General features: G+C 44.4%; 1 protein-coding gene across 1 annotated transcript in view; it reads right to left on the reverse strand.

The window, feature by feature from the left end:
- Positions 1-189: 189 nt before the first annotated feature.
- The window catches only part of GGT7 (gamma-glutamyltransferase 7), a 51829-nt gene continuing 30209 nt past the window's right edge, over positions 190-21809 (reverse strand). Inside the window, exons 5-15 of the mRNA XM_084848366.1 lie at positions 19926-19993; positions 18245-18318; positions 17457-17653; positions 16622-16709; positions 15598-15725; positions 14103-14191; positions 11909-12058; positions 10387-10504; positions 8253-8390; positions 4620-4719; positions 190-1358 (exon numbers count right to left, since the gene is read on the reverse strand). Of these exons, the coding sequence (XP_084704492.1) occupies positions 1195-1358; positions 4620-4719; positions 8253-8390; positions 10387-10504; positions 11909-12058; positions 14103-14191; positions 15598-15725; positions 16622-16709; positions 17457-17653; positions 18245-18318; positions 19926-19993 (1314 nt within the window). The 3' untranslated portion in view covers positions 190-1194. The remainder of the gene's footprint in view (positions 1359-4619; positions 4720-8252; positions 8391-10386; positions 10505-11908; positions 12059-14102; positions 14192-15597; positions 15726-16621; positions 16710-17456; positions 17654-18244; positions 18319-19925; positions 19994-21809) is intronic.

The raw sequence follows: 21809 nt of genomic DNA on the forward strand, positions 1-21809 counted from the left end.
TGGAGCTGTGAATCCATTCTGGGTTTCAGTCAGAACCAGCAAGAATGCTAAAGGAGCTATCCATGGTGCTGAACGTATTGGGGGCTAGGGTTCAGCACCTTGGATAGCTCCTTTAGAGTTCTGGCTGGTTCTGGCTAAAACCCAGAATGGATTTACATCCCCACCAAAATCAGAGCTACCAGCCTCCACAGCTTGGGAAGAAGTAATTCGGAAAGGAGGGCGTTGATTACTAAAGTATCAGAAATAAATATGTTCGACACAGAAATATTTTTCATCCAGTCCTCAACACACTGAGATGAGGCCAGCCTGTGTTGGGAAAGTGTTTTGAGGATTAAGCCATTTGTTATCTTAGTCAGTGAAGACAGGGGTTCCATTAAAGAGCACTCCGATCAGTGTGTGTGAACCCAGATCATCCTGAAGCTGAAAGTTGTGTGACAAATTTACATAGCAGGTTGTCAAATGCTGCGTCAGCCATTAGACTTACCTAATGAGTCAGGCAGGCTGTTTGCTGCTTCAAAAAAAAAGAAGTAGTACACACATATTTATCCTTGCCTTTCAAGTAAAAAACAACAAAAACATTAGTTTAAACTGAATAATTCTTGTAGAGGTCGGAGGGGAAGAAATTAATGACATCACAGATATCAGCCAATAGGCACCCACCTCGATAAGATAAATCTTTCCCATTCGAATTGAAACCTGTTGAACTGTGTGTGTGTTTTTCTAAAGAATTTTCCTCAGAACAGAAGTATGTGTATTGACAGAGCAGTGAATCTGCCACTCACAAAATGGTACATTTATACATATCCAGTGATTTGCTTCTTGAATGTTCCCAAGGACTTAATTTAGAAATATCTCACTGTCGTGCAGCAAATGGCTGGAATCAATCCTAGGCAGGGTGCTGTCAAAATTAAACTTATTCCCTGTGCTTCTATTATAATAATGCCTGAGATTCTTATAACTCAAAACCATAATAAAAAACAAAAATTCTAAGGGCTGTATTGTGCCTTTATCAGCCTTCATTGCTGCATTGTTTTCATACAGAAGTGCAGAGGGGTCTATTCAGCAATGCAGAAACCCACAACAAACACTGTTTGTTCCACATTACAGGGAATGATAAAGGGACAGTTTGGGAACATGCACAATGTATTTTGGGGGGAAAAGCCTTTTTTCATAAACAAACCCATGTGGGAATTGCTATAATATTGTAGCTCCTGCTGCATCCATACTTCTTGGGTCCTTCACACCAATTATGAAGTTGTTCGTTCTTCTGGCTCCATGAACTACAGAGAGGACCTCGACTTTGTTCACATGTTCACCCCTGGTTGTAAAGTAGTTGATATCTTCTTCAGGAAACTCACCTGATGGGGGAATGTTAGAAAAGGTTATTTTAATGGAAAGCATCATTTCTGGCTCCCTCCCTTAGGACCAGCCTGAGACAGTTTGTTGCCGAGGTGAAGGACAAGATGGCATCTGTTCTCCTGCATTCCACATACGGAAGCCAACTAGTTAGGTAGCTGAACCTTACTTTGACTGACATTTTCCACTGCACCTTACTTTGACACTGACATCTTCCACTGCACCTTACTTTACTTCTGGCATCTTCCACTGCACCGTACTTTGACACTGACATCTTCCACTTCATCTTACTTTGACACTGACATCTTCCACTGCACTTTACTTTGACACTGACATCTTCCACTGCACTTTACTTTGACACTGACATCTTCCACTGCACCTGGGGGCAACAGGCTACCTTAGGGAGTGCAGGGCAGACCATGAGGCAGACACAGCTCTGTGTTCTCTAATACCTTGCTAATGCTCCTTCTGCTGCTTGAGGTGGCTGTCTCTCTGTCTCTAAAGCAGGAGTACACAATCTCAGGCCCTGGGACCAAATCTGGCCCTCTGGTGTTCCCCAGAAGGCCACATCACTTTTCCCAACCATCAATGGTTTGGCGGTTTCCCAACTTTTGTGCAGTTCTTTCCTCATTCTAAAAGATTTAAATGCCTCTCCTAAGGTTTCGTTACTAGCAGTAAGAGCTTTAAGCTAAAATATGCTGGCATTTTTGGTGTTTTGACCCACCCGCTTTGCCTTTGGCTCCACCCACCACTGGAATGCAGCCCCAGAGAACTTCTCTGAAATGGAATTCAGCCCATAGGCTGAAAGAATTTCTGCATCCCTGGTCTAAAGGTAAGGCTGGCTCTGTCTCCTCTCCCATATATTGAAGCCACAATACTACCCATGAAAGTCTCATCTAACCAGCGGCTTGCTTGCCTTCCAGTTTGGAACCACAGTGATTGTTATAATGAAAAGGGGGCAAATGTCCAAGGGACACCCACATGCTCAGTGCAGGAAGAAAATGCTGTGGAGACTGCACAGCCCACACAAGTCTGCATCAACCTATTCTACCAATATGTGAATCTTGGGACAGTATCATCATTCAGTACACCCAGTCATAAAAACAAACTCTTCAGAAAGGAAAGAAAGCAGCCTTCCTACATTGTTTTCTCTTAGTAGAATGGAAAAGAGATAAGACTAAAAAAAGATTGTTGGTAGTTGTTCTGAAGATAGCATGTCAAATGCATTTGGATCCCAATCCAGAGATGGCTTCTAGAGAAATAGCTGTGTTAGTTTGTTGCAGCAAAAAAAACAAAGAGCACCTTAAAGGCTGACAAATGTATTACAGCTTAAGCTTTCATGTCCACTGCATCACATGTATGATGAATCCAGATATAGTTTCAGATAGATTGTTGTGTGTGACTAGGGCTGAATTACACAGCAATTTTACCATTATCATACTGCAGTGAAAACTATTGGTGCCCACTGGTGTCATGTGCACCAATAGTTATCATTGCAGTATGATAACGGGAAAACTGCTATGTATAGATTCAGCCTAGCTGGCGATAACCACGTGCAGTGGAGCAGGAGAGCAGATAAGGATATGCATTCATTGACATTACAAGATGGATGGAAAGGCACACCCTCCGCTACACTGTGCAATGTGGATGAGAATCACACTGAGCAATAGATGGAAATATTTCTATCCCACCCTTCTGTCCATCAAGGACATTCAAAGTGGCTCACAATACATACAGAAGAATACAAACGAAAATTCTACAATAACAGCAAACAATAAAAAACAGCAGAAGCAGCAAAATAAAACATCAGCAGCTGTAGAATGCAGCAACCAAGGGCAGTTAGCCACCGTGGAAGTCAAACGCTTACCCACATAGCTTCGGCTGTTGGGAAGTATAGAAATGTAATAAATAAATAAATATAATTTAAAAAATAGCATCTTGACTTGGCAGCTACAAACAAGCAAGGAGGAAGCCAGGCGTGTTTCTCAGGTCACTGAATTCCAAGGCTTGGGTGCCACTACCAGAAAGGCCTCTCATGGGTAGCCCTCAAAATACTGTAGATGACTGTGGGCAGGGCTAGCCCCAGACATTTTGTTGTGTGAGGTGAAGGACAAGATAACACCCCGCTCCACATATGTAAGCCAACTGGATAGGCAGTCAAATCTTACTTCAGTACTGGTGATATTACAGAGTCCTCCACTGCACCTGAGGGCAGCAAGCTAGCTTAGGAGCTGAAGGGCAGGCCACAAGGCACACACTGTTCTGTCCTACAACACCTCGCCATTGCTCCAAACACCCCAGCGTCTGCCACTTGAGGCAACCACCTCACTCTGCCTAATGGTAGGGCTGGCCTGGTGAAACAAAAAAGAAAGCCTAATCCAAGGAACAATGTGTTCATATGGGTGGATGGTCCCAAACCACTAAGCAGCACTTTGCATCTGGGAGCCAATGAAGACACTGTAACATCAGTGTTATAAGTCTGAAAGATGAGCTCCCATAAGAACTCCAGTTGCCACATCTGTACCAATAGAAGTTTCTGTACAGTTTTCAAAAGCAGCTCCACAGTTTCTGGATCCATCTGTGTATACTAGGGGTGGGAAACTTCAGAAAGTCTGGGAGACAATTTCTGACCTTCAGAACCCACCAGGAGCCACACACACACTGAAATTGCAACCACTGAATTGCCACCAAATTTTGGCTGCAATTTGGTGGCGGTGATTTGGGTGGTGGGGGGGGGGCACAAAAAAGGCGGGGGTGCAGGCTGTCTATTGCCCATCCCTGATGTATATGGTCCCCACCAATCTGTGTCTTTTTCTGTTTGCATCAGTCAGCTGATCCACATGCCGACTGGTATACATGGTCAGATATCTGGATCCACCCTTTCTTCCCATGTGCAGAGGAATCCTGTACATGTTTGTATATGCAGGACAGCTGTTCCACCATACTCACATTTCCTACCATAGACCTGTTGGATTAAAGGACTTGTAGGGCCAAAAGGGAATGTAGAAAAACAACAGCAAAAAATGCATAATGTGGGTTTTGGTCTCTTCTTTTCCCATGCCCATACTGTTTCACTTTCACCTCCTCCAATGTAGTCAGATATACAAAGATTCTCCCCTCCTTCTGCAGCTGCACTGTAAAGTTTAACATACCATGTCTAATTGAGAAAGATTACAGAGTAATCATAAGTGTCTTAGAAAAGTTCATCCCATTGTGTATGTGTGTAAAATAAAAGAAGCATAATAACAGAAATCCATACTTACTGTCAACTTCCAGGATATTAGATTGAAGCAGAGGGTGAAGTCGGCCTAGTGACAGACTCTCACTCAGGTTCTTGTTATATGTTAAAACATTTACTAAAACCTGTCAGAGAAGAAGAACAAGCAAAATGTTAACTGTTTTGATAAATTGTTAGCAATGGAATCTTGAGTCTTGCTTGGATGTTCAAAATGTGGACATGGGAGCATCATGATGATGGCATCAAGCCCCGTCTCCAGGCATGTTCAATTTCCATGTGTTATAGGGCAGCCTTCCCCAACCCGGTACACTCCAGATCTTTTGGACCGCAACTCCCAGCATTCCTGCCCATTGGCCATGCTGGTTGGGGCTGATGGGAGTTGACATCCAAAAGATCTGGACGGTACCAGGTTGGGAAGCCTGTGTTAGAGGGTACGTCTCCACAGTGGTACATTCCATGGGGTTTTCTTGGCAGGAAAGGCTGTATATTGTCGCCCTGCTTATTTAACTTATATGCAGAGTACATCATGAGAAACGCCGGGTTGGATGAATCACAGGTCGGAATTAAGATTGCTGGGAGAATTAGCAACAACCTCAGATACGCAGACGTTACCACCCTAATGGCAGAAAGTGAAGAGGATCTAAAGAGCCTCTTGTTAAGGATGAAAGTGGAGAGTGCAAAAGCTGGTTTGAAACTCAACATCAAAAAAACTAAGATCATGGCATCTGGCCCCATCACTTCCTGGCATATAGAAGGGGAAGAAATGCAAGCAGTGACAGATGTTATTTTCTTGGGCTCCAAGATCACCGCAGATGGTGACTGTAGCCATGAAATTAAAAGATGCTTGCTCCTCGGGAGGAAAGCTATGGCAAACCTAGACAGCATAGTAAGAAGCAGAGACATCACCTTGCCAACAAAGGTTCGTATAATCAAAGCTATGGTTTTCCCAGTGGCAATGTATGGCTGTGGGAGCTGGACTATAAGGAAGGCTGAGCGCCGAAGAATTGATGCTTTCGAACTGTGGTGCTGGAGAAGACTCTTACGAGTCCCCTGGACTGCAAGGAGGTCAAATCAATCAATCCTTAAGGAAATCAACCTTGAGTGCTCATTGGAAGGACAGATACTGAAGCTGAAGCTCAAATATTTTGGCCACCTAATGCGAAGAGAAAAGTCACTGGAAAAGACCCTGATGCTGGGAAAGATTGAAGGCAAAAGCAGAAGGGGACGACAGAGGATGAGATGGCTAGATAGCATCACCAATGCAATGAATATGAACTTGAGCACACTCCGGTAGAGGGCGGAGGACAGGAAGGCCTGGTGTGCTATGGTCCATGGGGTCACAAAGAGTCGGACATGACTTAACGACTGAACAACAACTGCACAGTGGCCCATGCATGTGGACCCCTACGCATGTAGGCATCAGGTGCATGATCTGTTCACCAGAAAAACAGGATGTACACATCACACAATTGGTTTCTACACCCATAAGCCATTCTGCAGACCTTGGCTCCAATCTGTGAGAGTCACAAGCTGTGTCAAGAGGATGAGACCTATTGATGTGATTACAATCCTCCTCATCCCCTCGTGCAGATACTTTGGTCATAATTTGAAAAAAGCTATTTGACTAGGGCTTGGGTTGCATGGAAATCAATACTTAGATTGTTTCGGAACACAGTCTGTATTGTATTGTGGTGGTGATGGTGAAGCCTCTGACACTGGTTGGCTGAGTTAGCATGATGGACACAAAATGTTCATGAATATTCTACCTGCCCAGGGAATGAACCTATCTTTAAGGGAAGAAAAAATCAGTTTGGCTGGGATTAAAATATCCAATAGACATTGCAAATAGAAGTAGCTTTGTGAGGCAGGCAGAGGACTTGGAAGATAGGGAACAGAGGAGGACCCAGGAGATAGGGAAGAAAAATGGTAAGGGGTCCAATAGTAAAGTGCAGAGCAGACAGCAGAATGAGAGAATGGAAAATGAAGAAAGAGGCTTGATTAAAAGGGCAGAGAAGGCAGGAAAGTGAGGTTAAAAGGGGAGGAAAACAGGGGTGCTAGGGATACTTACGATATAGAGTGCTAAAGGATACAAGAGCAAGATGGCAGTGGAATGAATTTTTCTAAACAGGTGAAAAGCAAGGAACCAGGAAAACAATGCGTGGTAGAGACATGAAGTTGAAAAAGCAAAGAAGAACCTAGGAGGAAGTATGAGTGAAGCAAAACCTCATAGGACAAAAGGTAATGTGCACTAATGACAGGAAGGAAGTGGACAGGCAAAGCAGATTCAGAGGCCTGGGGACTGGGAGCCAAGGAGACAGAGGCCCAGTTCACACTTCGGAATAACCTAGAGTTAACAAACTGTGGGTTGTTGAAAATGCAGTGGCAGCAAGCAAGTGTGCTGGTTCCCAGCTGTCTGCCTGCTCCTGCTGCTGCCAGGCAGAGCTAAACAACCCAGGAAGGCCAAGAACCACAGGTTCAAACTCTGGATTGTTTGTCCCCCAAACAACCCAGAGTTCTGGGTTCAGATGTCTTGATCAAGAGCCCAGGGATGGAGTAGCTCTGAACTGCTTATTGCAGCAGGAGCAGCAAGCGACTGGGAACCAGGATGCTTACTTACTCTTGCTGCATTTTCAACAATCCATGGTTAACAAACTGTGGGTTGTTGATGAAGTGTGAACCAGGCCAAAGGTTTGCTAGGCACATGGGGGCTGTATTTCACATCTCAGTTTGATCTACCCTGTCAGTTCCTTGGCTGCAGACTTCCCTGAGTTTTTAAGAGAAATGAAGGTGGTATGCTAGAGCCATTGTTGCTGTGTGTACACACATTTGGTTCTGTTTTGTTTTGTTTCCCATTGTCTCTGTTCCAAATGGGCTTTGCAGATTGTAGAAGCACTACAAAACCGGCAAATCCGTTTGTGTAGATAGTGAGAAAGTAAAAGCAAATGTGCATACCATGAGTGTTTACAAACTATCACCTGTCTTTAGCCCGATACTAAGGTCTAGTTATCACTGAGATGGTACAATACCATCTGGGAGTTGCCACTTCAGGTCGCAGATGGGGGATCGCATGATTGAAGGTTCCTCCTTAGAAAAACATTTCCTGCACATGGAAAACTACCATGTCAGTGTATAGGCTAGGCTAGAATCCATATCCACAATGTTCTAGTTTTCTACATAGGGGAGTGTTTTGTACGGAGCAGCATCAAGTCACTTGAGCCTCTAGCTACATGCAGTGCCAGTCCAAGACATTTTGCTGCCTGAAACAGATCCCAAATGGTGTCATCTCCCCACCTCACCCCAGCAAGGCCCAGCATTTTTAAAAGCTTTGTTGCACATTCAGACACCAATTCACATTCAAACGCCTTCTTCTAATCCAGGGGTGGGCAAGTTGTGGCCCTCCAGATGTTTTGGCCTACAGTTCTCATGGTCCCTCACTATTGGCTATTCTTGCTAGAGCAGATGGAAGTTGTAGGCCAAAACATCTGGAAGGCCACAACTTGCCCACCTCTGTTTTAATACCTCTCGCACAGTACTTCACACTGGAACACTCTGGGAAGTAGATCACTTCACGTTGGAGCATGGCATGGTCAGCCCTGGAGACTTGGCCCCAGGAAGAACGGGTATTATTTGCAAACTACTTGCCATGCTCAGAACTCACCTGTGTAATGCTGCTCAAAGCTTTGTCTCCACCGTTGGCTCCCAGACAAAGGTAAGTCCCACACATCCCTTCTGATGGCCGGACAACAGTGGGCAGTAAGAAAGACAAAGGCCTTTTCCCAGGCTGAATAAAATTCCGCTGCAGGGGGGGGGGAAAAATTCCCTGATTGCTATTAAATATATCAATAGGGGCTTGCCCCCTCCACCCCCAGTCCTATTCCCTTGCATTCACTTTGTGTAAATGCCATTACCTAAGAATCAGATAACAGGTTTGAATAGGATGTCATTCACAGTGCCTATTCAGATCACATTACATCACATTTATCAAACAACCTTCATTGCAGGAAATCCAAGGCCCTTTACAAAATATATCCAGTACCCCCTGCAAAATCAAGTTCTCTGGACTGAAGGGGGTTTCCAAGCTAAGGACTCGGTCCTAGACTGACCTTTACCTGTGCAAAACAATGTATATGCAGCGAGTAGTGTCGTTTGTTGTTTAGATGGAATGACTAATACTGCATGGATAGGGTCAGTAGATAGTTTAGTCACTAGGTGGCACTGGACTTAATTGTATCTGGCTGGAGGCAGGACTTCCTGTTGTCGTTCTGTTCATGTTTAGGAGAGACAATAAAGTTATTGACTAGTTTAGCTTCTTGACTGGTGTGTTATCCTCTAAGGAGCACATTCAAATCTGAGGTACACTTTCCCACTTCAAATGTGGGGTGGGTGGGGGTGGCCAAAAATCCTCCTGGTCAAATCCTAGCTGTACATACATTTTGAGTGGCACAGTCATGTGGAAGATTTTACCACATCCTTTCCTGGACATTTAGATCAGCTCTCATACACTGAGTATAGCAACTTCTTTCAGGCAGGAGGGCTCTGATGCCTTGTAAAGACATTCCTGTTCACTCCAGAGGAAGAGGCGGAAGCAGGCACAATATTTGGAAAGGTCAATCTCAATTACTTTCCAACCAGAAATAATGGATGTTAATCATACTTAGAGTTGATCCATTGATGTCAATGGGACGTAAGTTAGACGTGAGTAACTTAAACCCCATTGATTTCAATAGGTCTGCTCTGAGTAAGATTAAGTCTGGATCCAACCCAATGGGCTCCATCACACGGGTGGAGAATTCCACATCAATGCCGGTTCTTTCCCCATTCAGTATCATTGCAGGACTGGGTTGGTGTCTTTAGATGGCTGTGTCCCATCACATTATTTTTTGTTTCTTTCCTTCTCATGGGGATGGTGATGCCACTCAGAGGCATCGCCACCTTTCCGCGAAGAAGCGTTGAACATGCTAGGGATGTAGTGATAATTCCTCCCTGGTTCCTGCCCTTTTCCCTCCCCTTGCATGTTACTGGTGGATGGGGACTGACATGCAGACAGCCTCCTACTGATCTCTCCAGGCCCCACCGCCTCCCCATTCAGTGTTTTTGATAATCTCTGCTGTTTACTCAGCCGTTTACTCGCTGGGAATGCACAGCGGGGGGGGGGGGCATCCCGGCAGGTCGGAAGACTGGCACGCCACTTTGCTGCTCTGCTGACCTGTCACTCTGCCATCTTGTTCAGAATGCTGCAGGCCAAAAATGGCAAGGACCCAAAATGGTGCTGGTGTGGGAAGGCGACATGCCTCACAGCCCATCGTCACTGCCTTCACCATCATGACCGCACCCCCAACAACCCAAAACAACTGCCCACAGCTGCCAACACACAATGGTTCATTCATGCTAGGGAGAAATACACAGGGTGGTCATGGTGCTACATTTGCACATATTTGGAAAAATACCACATTTTTTTCCGTTTGAGAAAAACACGGGATAGGTGGGCGGAAATGGTGGGATAATGACTGGATGATGGTGACATCATATAATGGACCTACACAATTCAGTAAGTGGCCAGTCATGAATGTGCAATAAACTGGAGGTGAAGAGATGTCCAATGTGTCATTTGTGAAAGTGATATTTAAAACACCCTTAAATAATTTTAAATGATAGATAGCACAGCAAATTAGAGGCTCCTAAACCTTAATTATCTTGGGCATACTTACAGTTCATTAATACATTGCACCACCCTTGCATACAGTTATTTCTCCCTGCATTATTTGTGTCAGATTGATTTCATAGTTTATTACCAAGCTGGGAGAGGAATGGTCCTCCGTTTCATTCATCCAAGAGAAATCCAGCATCTGACTGTTTAGAAGGATTCCAGAAGAAGTCATTATTCTACTTCCAAATGGCCGGTTCAAGGAACTAGAGAGGAACACAAAGAAAGCTTTGTGAAAATCTAAATTAGGGGGTGGGGGGGCAACTTTGGGCAGTCCAGGGGCCAGTTTCTACTCCACAGACCCCTGCAGGGGCCGCACTCCTGTTGCTGCCACTGCACCCCTGCCCAAAAAAGCGTGCCATTGGTGGCGAAACACTCCTGAAGGTGCCATATTTCCCTTGAAAACATGCTAAATTTGGCACTTTTAAGTCTCTATAATGCTTTGCTGCCAAATTTTGCTGCTGAATTTGCTGCCACCACCGAATTTCAGCAACACAGGGGTGTCAGTGGGGGCCAAACGCGAGGCCATGGGGGCAGCAAGTGGACCCTAGGCTGCATGTTGGCCACCCCTGTACTAGAGGTATTATACATCCATGATGACTAGTAGCCACTGATATCCTCCAGGAATATGTCTAATCCCCTTCCAAAGCCATGTAAATTGGTGCCATCCCTACATCTTGTGCTAGTGACTTCGATAGTTTAAGTATGCGCTGTGTGAAGCAGTACTTCCTTTTATCTGTCCTGAATATTCCACCATTCGGTTTGGTGGGATGACCCCCCTCGTGTTCTAGTATTGTGACAGAGGGAGGGAAACTTTTTGCTATCCTCTTTCTCCACACCATGTATAACTTTATAAACTTATATTATGTTCCCCTTAGTGTGCAATCCTATGGGGATAGTCAACCACCTCCGAACTCAGAAGCAACTGACTAGCCAATGCAGGGCAGGCAGAGCACAGAGGGGATCTTCTCCTCTGTGCTCTGGCTGCCCTGCATTTGCAGCTAGACATCCGATTTTGGCTGTCTAGCCGGAGAGGCTTGGAGTGTGTGTGGGGAGAGTGGATAATGCACTTCCGCTGTCCCCACCCCTCCCCATCCCCAGGAAGGCTTTCCCCTTTCTGCTGTCCCCTTTCCCCCCACTCCGTACTGCTCTTCCAAGTGTGGAGCCGGGGACAAACCATGCTGCCTATGAGACGGTGGGGGAAGGGGGCATGGAGGCGGTTTTCTGGGAACCGACCTCAGAGAGCTGGCTCTGAGGTCAGTTCCAGAACACCGAAAAATCCCTTGGCCATCTAGCCGCTGTCTAGCGGCCATAGGAGTGCACCCTTCCTCTCCTTTTTCTAAGCTCCCGCCCCCCCCCGGCAAATGTTGTAACCATTCCTCATTGGGGAACTGCTCCAGCCCCTTGATCATTTTATTGCTCTTTTCTGCACCTTTTCCAACTCTACAATATCCCTTTTTAGGTGAAGTGACCAGAACTGTACACAGCATTCCAAGTGTGGTTGCACCATAGATTCGTGTGACAGCAGTATGATCTTGGCAGTTTTATTGTCGATTCCTTTCCTAATTATGCCCAACATGCTCCATCCTCTCCAAAGTAAAACTGCTTACCTTACAACTGCAACTATGTAGTCATCAGGTCCCATAACGAGGACTTGGCTAGCAGAGGGTCCCATTTCCATGGGGAAATGTGGGATGTGAAGGTCAGAGGGAAAGGACTGAGAATCGATCTGTTGACGCAGGAAGTTTGCCTTGGACTTACTGCATCAAAAATACAGAGGTGGAAAAAAAGATGAATTTTTAAAACAGACTGGGGGGATAAAACAGAACAAGGGGAAAGAGGTATATGTAAAACAAAATCCATCCCAAAAATGTACCAAACAAGCCAATGAAACACAACATGCATGCATTATTCCACTGTATTTCTTGGATTTTAATGGATGTGTTTTGCCACTGTTATAATTTAGTGCTGTTTGTTTATGTTATATTCTATTTTATATTTCTCATTTTAATGTAAGCTGCCTTGGGAATTCTATGGTGTTGAAGGCATGGGGTAAAAATCTAGAAAATAAAGAAACAAACATAAAATGTGATGAAGTATATAGTATAGAATCATAGAATAGTAGAATCATAGAATAGTAGGGTTGGAAGGGGCCTACAAGGCCATCGAGTCCAACCCCCTGCTCAATGCAGGAATCCAAGTCAGAGCATCCCTGACAGATGGCTGTCCAGCCTCACCTTGAATGCCTCCAGTGTGGGAGAGCCCACCACCTCCCCAGGTAATTGGTTCCATTGCCGTATTGCTCTTACAGTCAGGAAGTTTTTCCTGATGTTCAGCCGGAATCTGGCTTCCTGTCACTTGAGCCCATTATTCCGTGTCCTGCACTCTGGGATGATCAAGAAGAGATCCTGGCCTTCTTCTCTGTGACAACCTTTCAAGTACTTGAAGAGTGCTATCATATCTCCCCTCAGTCTTCTCTTCTCAAGACTAAACATGCCCAGTTCTTTCAGTCTCTCTTCATAGGGCTTTGTTTCCAGTCCTCTGATCATCTTTGTTGCCCTCCTCTGAACCCTCTCCAGTTTGTCTGTATCCTTCTTAAAGTGTGGTGCCCAGAACTGGACACAGTACTCCAGATGAGGCCTAACCAGTGCTGAGTAGAGGGGAACTAATACTTCCAGGGATTTGGAAGCTATGCTTCTATGAATGCAGCCCAAAAGAGCATTGGCCTTTTTTGCAGCCACATCACATTGTTGGCTCATATTCAGCTTGTGATCGACAACAATTCCAAGATTTTTCTCGCTTGTAGTGTTGTTGAGCCACGTATCCCCCATCTTGTAACTGTGCATTTGGTTTCTTTTTCCTAGGTGCAGAACTTGGCATTTCTCCCTAATAAATGTCATTCTGTTGTTTTCTGCCCAGCGCTCCAGTCTATCCAGATCACTTTGGATTTTGTTTCTGTCTTCCAAAGTATTAGCTATCCCGCCCAATTTTGTGTCATCTGCAAATTTGATCAGCATTCCCTGCACCTCCTCCTCCAAGTCATTAATAAAAATGTTGAAGAGCACTGGGCCCAGGACTGAGCCCTGCGGTACCCCACTCGTTACCTCTCCCCAGTTTGAGAAGGTCCCATTGATAAGCACTCTTTGAGTCCGATTCTGTAGCCAACTGTGGATCCAAAAATACAGTAACTGTAGAGTTACTGATGGTCCAAAAATATAAAAGACGAAATCCGAAAGGACAAAATTCCTGAATGAAAATCACATCATCAAAAGTGAGCTGAAATTTCTTTAAAATCCCTGTTGATAAGTGAAATATACAGTCCTCACATCCACCCCAATGAACTACTGCTGGAACAAAGATAACATGAAGATCTTACAAAACCCCAAAGTTTGCAAAAGTACAAAAAAATCTTCAGGAAAAAAAATTAAGGGAGGAAACCTGTAAAAAACACAGCTCAGTGATTACTGAGTATGCTGGAACCCTAATAGGAGCACTTCATACTGCAGCATTTTGTTGCAGGTCCCACCTGTATCTCAGCATGCACAATTCCTAAGATCCATCCCTCAGTCAATGGCCCAATACCATCTGAGTGTTTGTTTTCTGTATCTGTGAAGCCTCTATTGCTAGGTAATGCCAGATTTATTATACAGTCTTACCATCCACAACAAGGTCAGACAGTTTCAGCCTCTGGGCTATTGCCTGGAGAGCAGAGTGGCTCACGGGAATACAGAAATTGGCCATCTGTTCGCGAAATGATACAAAATATGACAACATGAAAAATAACCATTCATTATATAAACTCACCTCATCATATCTTCCACACTATGAGAAATGGATGCATCATAGAAAGGGTCTCCTAAGCTGCTAGCCAGATCCAGCACTACTTTTAATGTCTGCATTGAATAGAAAGGAAGAAACAGAAACAGAAAATGAAAGCAGCCCTTGAAACCTCTCTTGCCATTGAAATAATGGCAAAGACACCTTTCCCCTGTAAGAAGATGCAACAACTTCCTTTCTGTTTAACCTTTATGCTCCATCCTCTCCATCCTTACAGTCAAGCTAGACAGGACATAGGGCCAAGCTAGGTAGGACAAGTGATAGCTTTGCTGTGCTAATCTAATACCTGCAGTAGGAGAGGAAACCATTATCTTGTATGAGGCCTAAACCAACAGAATCAAACTTACTAATAAAGTCTAGTTCAGCAGTTTCACACCGGAGTTTCCCTTGAAGTTCTTTTGTCAAAATATCCCACAGGTTCCTGAATTATGGTATTTTTTAATGTCTGATTTGAGTCCATTGTTCTTTTAAAAAATCTGTTTGCCCACATCTTCCACATGCAATATTTATTTATTTATTTATATTAGATATGCCAGAGGAATTCCATATTTATTATATAAATCAGTGCCCTCTAGGAAAGTTGTGCGGAGTCCACTGAGCCTGACCACTATTGTCTGTAGCAGGAATTTATCTCTCCTTCTCACTGGCCAAATTTCCATTGATATGTCAGACAATACAACTTGCAAGTAGTAGATGACTGGAAGGAGTAATTTTTTAAGCCTTACAGAAGACAGTATTATGAGCCCCGTTTACTTTAAGAAATATGCCACAAGGAGGTGCTTTTAGCTAATATATGTTAACTTATTGTCATGTCTTCCATGAGGAAGGAAGAGAGACCGATCAGAAGATAAGCAAAGAACTAGTTCATACAATTATCTCTTCCAAAAATATTGTGGTTTGAATCACCAATTGAAGACTATCATGTCTCCATGCAAAGTCTGGCTAGTTTAAATATTCTCCATTAACAGTGCATTATAATCTGAGTGCAGCCATTTTTGTACTTTTATCTCACTAATCCCTATTAAAAACAAAGGGTGAGACTGGCCAGTGAGATTCAGTACCTTGAGGTTCATGGAACCTGATTCCACAAAGGACTGGGAGTTGTAGGACTTTTTCCGGGACATTTTTTTGCCTAAACTTGCATAGGATTGCACCCTAAGTGACTGTGAATTAACGCTTAGTTACAGCCATTGACAAGCAGCCTTCCATAACCTGGTGTTCTCCAGATGTTTTGGACTACAACTTTTACTATTGCTGACCACTGGCCATTGGCCATGCTGGCTGAGGCTGATGGGAGTTGTAGGCCAAAACATCTGGAGGGCACCAGGTTGGGGAAGACTGATTTACAGTTCCTCTTCTTATGATCCTCACTAAAATCTTGGGTGGGGGGAGGTATCAGTGAAGGCACAAGGCCCTATCACACCATTGCAGAAAACAAAATATTCCACTAAGCAGGTCTTACCTCTGTCATCCAGTGGAGAATATTTTCTCTAGCTACCTGGCTGGTGATATTAAAGCCTTGTAGGATGTTCAGAGCTGTGATCAGAGCAGGACCCACATGCGGAGGTGATGGACTGAGAACAAGATGGCCTTTTAAGGCAAAAGAAGAAACAGAAAGCTACAGACAAGCTGGAATTCCTGCATCTTGGTCATAAGAATCCAGAGGACAGTTTTGGTTCTCTGAAGCCAAATGGTGTTTCACACTGCAATCCTATAGATGTCTTCAAAAAGGAGACTCTCTGGATCGAAATCAGCCACCCCTGTGGTCAAGCCACATGCCAGGCTTGCCCAGATGCTTCTAGCCCAAGGTGACCACTTACACATTGCCAAGAAAGAGGACAGCAGTTTGCATAACATTTTCATATGCTAATCGATATACACTTATGGACATTTACACATAAATACTATAGTTAAATAGAAATACAGCAGTCTCCATTGGCAGCAATGAGGGCTTTTTTGTGTTAATGCCCATGCCAGGGATTGGGGGGAGTAATTTCGAGAAGCAAATGGCAGGGGAATTTAATCCTCCCATTCTGGTGTGCTGTGATCCTGATCTGAACTGGGACCACGCCCGCTTACACTAGATGAAAAAATAAAGAGAGGGGTCAGCTATATGCTATGTAATTAATGTAATGTGTAGTTTAACCCTCAGTATTCACAGGTGAAGCCCTGTCCCCTAGTCTTTTGCAATGGCCCCCATAGTTAATTGTTTTTAAAATGCTACAGGGAACGGCATGATTGGATGAAACGTGGGAGAATCAGGGATTGGACGTGTGGATTTCATGATGGGCGCCCCTAGTTTTCAACCCATACTTGGAGCACTACACTAATTTACAAACAGGATGCAGCCAAAGCTTCCTCCTCTTCTGGAAAAAAGGCTCTGTTTCCTAAGCTCACTTTTCTTACCTAAAATTGTGGGATATTTTGGACCAGTTCCTTGGCAAAAGAAAGAGAAACCAATAGATGTCATAGATGCACCATTTTACCTTGATATACTGTATGGACTGGATTTTCCACTAAGGCAGTATAGTTACTAAAGTCTTCTTCAGTCAAAGTTCCTCCAAATTTAAGGACCTATAGAGAGAAACACAACAACATATTTACATCCAGTAAATTAGCAATGTACTAGTCCAAAAGAACAATTAAGAGCTGGTCAGGTGGCTAAACAATTGCATTTTTCTGATAAAGGTATCATTTGGGGTATCTGTAACATCCAAAATCACAAGGGCACAGCCTTTTATTTTACATCAGCAGTTTTTAAAGTACCTTTACAGAACTCTTTCCATGCCAGCCTGTCTGTGGCTGTAGAAGAACCCCTGATTTTGTATAATCTAGGGCAGGGTGTTGAACCTGAGGCCTATGGGCCAAATCCAGCCAATCTGGGGTCCCAGTCTGTCCCTTTGGGGTTCCCCAGATGGCCACATCCCTTCTCCTGGCCCCACCCCCTTTCCCCCGACTGCAATGTCTCTTTTTCAAGGTCATCCCAAAATCCAAGTCAACTTTTCTCATCCACTTTAGCAAGACGATCAAAGATTAGATGGATTCCTATCAATAACCTCAGAGTTTATTTTTTCGCACTGACATGTTTTGGAGTCTAAAAACAACTTGTCATTGGTCATTCATGAATTCCAGTTGCAAAAATCTGACAAGTGGCTATTCAGTTTGACAGCCAACTTGTGGAATTTTATAACCGAAACGTATGAACGATCCTTTCTAAGACATGTTTTTAATGCACAAAAACATGCCAATGCGGCAGCAACACCTATCTGGCATCAAATGCACAGAGAAATCCATGCACAGAAAAGAATGGAGAAGACTCACCTCTGAAATGATCTCTTGTGTCACATTTCCGCTGTAAAAAGCAGAGACCCCTCCAGACCCCAGCAAGCCTAAAAGAGCAGCCAGATCTGGTCTTCTCATAAACATGCCAGGCAGCAAGGGCTGGCCATCCGGAAGGAAGGTCTCTCTGAACTTATCTGAGTGGTTATGTTGTTCCTTCACTTCTTTGATAGCCATTGCTACAGACAACAGAAGAGACGATAGGAGGGTGAATTGGTATGACCACCTTCAAAAGATGGTCATACCAATTCAGAAATCTAATAAGACTGCCCCTGTGGAGGCATCTGCAGCCTGCATACACTGAACATGCACATTATGAAGGTCCTCAGCAGAAGCACTGCTTTGGGTATCCCCACCACATTTGGAGGTGAGGGACTTCTCTGTGGCAGTGCCTTGTTTGTATATCCCCCTCTGCACATCTGTCCACTTAACTGCCTACTTTGCTAACATTTAGGTGCCAGAATTAAGCCTGTTCTCAGCTGGCTCGGGATGTTGGGAATTGAAATCCAGAACATATGGAGGACACCAGGTGGGGGAAGGTTGACTGTAGAAAAATGTAAAAGGAAGGTTGGCCTAGTACCTCCTAATCCTAAATGCCACTAGCAAGAAGGAACTCTCAACTATTTCAAATGCAATTTTCTTTGAGTATATATGTGTCAGTTTGAAGTTTTAGAAGTCTGAGAAAGGTTGCCTTTGCCAGCATCCAATAATGTTGTACAGCTTGTACATGCACTATTGCCAGGCACCTTGTGCTCTACAGATGTGCTCACCTAAATCATGTGTGACGTTGAATCCATCCTGGGCTACATCTGCAGCAAAGCCCAGCAACTGTCTCCATGGCAATCTGGCAGACACAGAAACATGGCATGAGTTAGCAGTCATCAGCTAGCCATATAAGATAAACCATGCTGAAAATGTAACTGAGCAAAACCTCATTTTAAATGGAAGTCAAGAGGATGTAGTTGAACACTTCAGAACAGTACAGCAGGAAAAGCGTAACGTTCTTGAAGTGCACAACAGCCAAACAGTCATTGCTACAGAAATGTTAAGAAAGAATACCCCTCTCTGAACAGGGCATAGCTCAGTCAAAGCTAGATCTCGTATCAGAGGGATTCTTAGGGCCACTTCACACAGTGCGTTTCACAAATCCATGCTTACATTGAGTGTTCACTGTACACCCTTCATGGCCAATGCCAGTTCCCTGTACCCATTACTTGTATAATGCAAACATGTCTGTCACCTCCACACATTTTATTTTTGGATGTAGACATATATCTATTTACAGGTACACTGGTTTGCATTAATTAACCCACGATTTGCAGGGACACACAAAGCATGCAAGTAATTTCCAGTTTGAATAAACAACCTAAAACATCCCATTTGTAGGTTGTTAGTGCGATGTCCGACCCAGACACTCTGGATTGTTTATGAATTAAACAATCCAGAGTTAACCCATGGTTTGTTGTTGGGTTAACTCTGGGTTGTTTAACCCATAAACAACCTAGATTGTCTGGGTTCATACATCACACTAACAACCTACGAACGGGGCACTCATAGGTTGTTTATTCAAACGAGAAATGGCTTGTGCATTCCGCACATCCTCACAAATTGTGGGTTGTGATGTGTGAACTGCAGTGTGTGAAGTGTATCTTAACTGTGCCAGCTGTACAATCTGATGCCTGTCCCCTGATTTCCTTTGTAGTCAAGCTGTCAGGTTGGGTTTCCAGTCAATTATTTTTATTATGCACACTACAAACAGGCCTTGCTTCAGGCTACAGACAGTATCCTTATGCAGCAACTAATGACACGCTTTCCTAGCAGGATTTGCATAATAAAGTGGGCTTCAGGTAATTAGCTGGGTTAAAGGACCATGGATGAGAGTTGCTACTAAACTGCTGCTGGCTACTACGGACCCCACTTCCCAGAGTGAAGGGCCTACCAAGTCCCACCCTCAAGGTGGGTCTTTCCATGAGTCACCTCCATTGTTATAAGTCTCTTGGAGTGCCTCATAACCCTGTGTTGCTCCTTCCTTTTCATCTGATCTCTAACCCTTAGGTCTCTTATTCCCACCCTCTCCTCCTCTTCATTAGGAGCCTGTGTTCCTATGGGTTCAGAGGAGGGCCCAGCCTGGCTGTCATCCAGTTGATTAGACTGCAGCTGGGCTTTACCCTCTCTGTCACTGCTATTCTCACCAGACTCTCACTCCTGCAACCTTGATGCCTCAGCAACTCCTTCCATCTTCCCCTCCCCTTCTGACTCAGAATCAGTTCCATATTGTCTTAGGGCATGTCTGCAGAGGTGCTGGGCCTACAATAATGAACCCTTACAGTCTCTACAACAATTAACCTGGATGAAAGAGCAGATGTACATAGCACATTGTTATTACATGCATGCTTCAGTCTTCCAAATGGAATTGAAAAATGGAGTGCATGAGCATAGGAAGTGTTCTACCTCCCATAAGACTGATGGGCTTCATGAAGTCCTTTGATCATGCCTGGAACACCAACGAGAAGACCTGGCTGGATGAAAAATGAAGGACACAAGGAAAGTGTAAAGAGCTCCACAAGAGTGTCAACTGCACTAGTTAAGCAGAGTATAAGGGCCGATCTACACTTCCAGGTTTTTCACTTCCAATGAGGTTTCACCGCCCCGTCTTTCACACTATGCAGTACCCGCCTCGAATTGGAACCGGAATTTCCTGCTTCCGTGCTCCCGCTTTCAAAACCCTGATATCCCAGTATTTCCCCTTAATGTGCTCTGATTTTCCGCCTTCGCTACCATATCTGGTCGTAGTCCCCTCCCCTGCCTGCCCATATACAGCGGTGTTTGTATTTCCCTCCTGTCCAAACACAGCTCTCGATGGCCCATGTTGTCTTCCGGCTCCTGATCGCATAGCTTCCTCAGCACTCAATGTTTCCTCACCAACAAGCAAAGGGCTGGATGTGTGCGCACTTGTCTGATCTCAGAAGCTAAGCAGGGTTGGCTCTGGTCAGTAGTTGGATGACTGCCTGGGAATCAGGCTTCCTGCACTGAGTAGGGGGTTGTTCTATCCCTTCAAATGAGACTAAGTTTTACCCCCTTCTACCCCCTGCTTCGGCTGTTTTTTTTTTTTTTTAATTAAGGCATTATCTTCGAAGAATCGTGGCTTCTCTGCAATGTTTTTTTTTTCTTTCTAATTCAGGCATGATCTTCGAAGATTCAAAAAGATTTGAAGCTCTTTGAAGATCATGCCTGAATTAGAAAAAAAAAACATCGTGGAGAAGCCACGATTCTTCAAAGATAACGCCTTAATTAAAAAAAAAAGCCGAAGCGGGAGATAGAAGGGGGTAAAACTTAGTCTCATTTGAAGGGATAGAACACCCCCCTGCTCAGTGCAGGAAGCCTGATTCCCAGGCAGTCACCCATCCAACTACTGACTGGGGCCAACCCTACTTAGCTTCTGAGATCAGACAAGCACACGCACATCCAGCCCTTTGCTTGTTGCTAAGAAAACACTGACTGCTGAGGAAGCTATGTGATCAGTAGCTGGAAGACGACATGGGGCCGTCGAGAGCAGTGAGAGCGGTGGGCGTGGAATCAGCAGAAACAGGAAGAGTTTCTGATCCTCCAATGACAGCCTCCGTCTTTAAGAGCAGGAAAACAGCACAGAGCTCAAGTGTGAACTGAGCTCACGCATTCGATGAAGCACCACAATGGGGAAAATGGGTGAGTGTGGATAGTCACGTTTTAATGCGAGAGTGTTTAACCCAACAGGACACCGAATTCATTGTGATGGCGGGAGCAATGTAGATCGGCCCTAAGTTTTAAATCAGGGGTGTTGAACCTCAGGCCCCTCTGAGGCTCTAATCCAGCCCTCCAAGGTGTATTGGCCCCAGGAGCATAGCCAAGTAATTTAGAGGGGCCTAGAGATCCATATTGCTTGCTTAAGTTCATTATCAGTGCAATTCCCTTGTTAGTAAGCCTCTGAGCATGTGCAGATGAGTCAAAAAGCCGATAACAGCCCCAGCGCATTCCACAAATGAATGCTAGAAGGCCTTATCAGGCCATGCCTGGGCTATGTGTTTATGCTGAGATACAGGTGGCTGTGCTGAGAACCTAGTGCTGTTAGTCAAAGCAGGGAATGAATGCTAGGGGTGCTTGCTGCTGTTATTCTGCCTTATTGCTAACATGTATTATATAAAACCCATTGTACCTGATGGCTCTGAGTTCAGAGAAGCTGTCTGATGAAGTTACCCAATAAAGTCTCTTTGTAAGTAAACCTTTGAATCTGATTTATCACTATCTTGCCACCTCTAAATTAAGAGGTCGACGCCCACAGCCAGGGCAACACACAAG

Source organism: Heloderma suspectum, chromosome 4 (genome assembly GCF_057233095.1).
Source record: "Heloderma suspectum isolate Gila_16-S chromosome 4, 16-S_ref, whole genome shotgun sequence".
NCBI classification, from domain to species: domain Eukaryota; kingdom Metazoa; phylum Chordata; class Lepidosauria; order Squamata; family Helodermatidae; genus Heloderma; species Heloderma suspectum.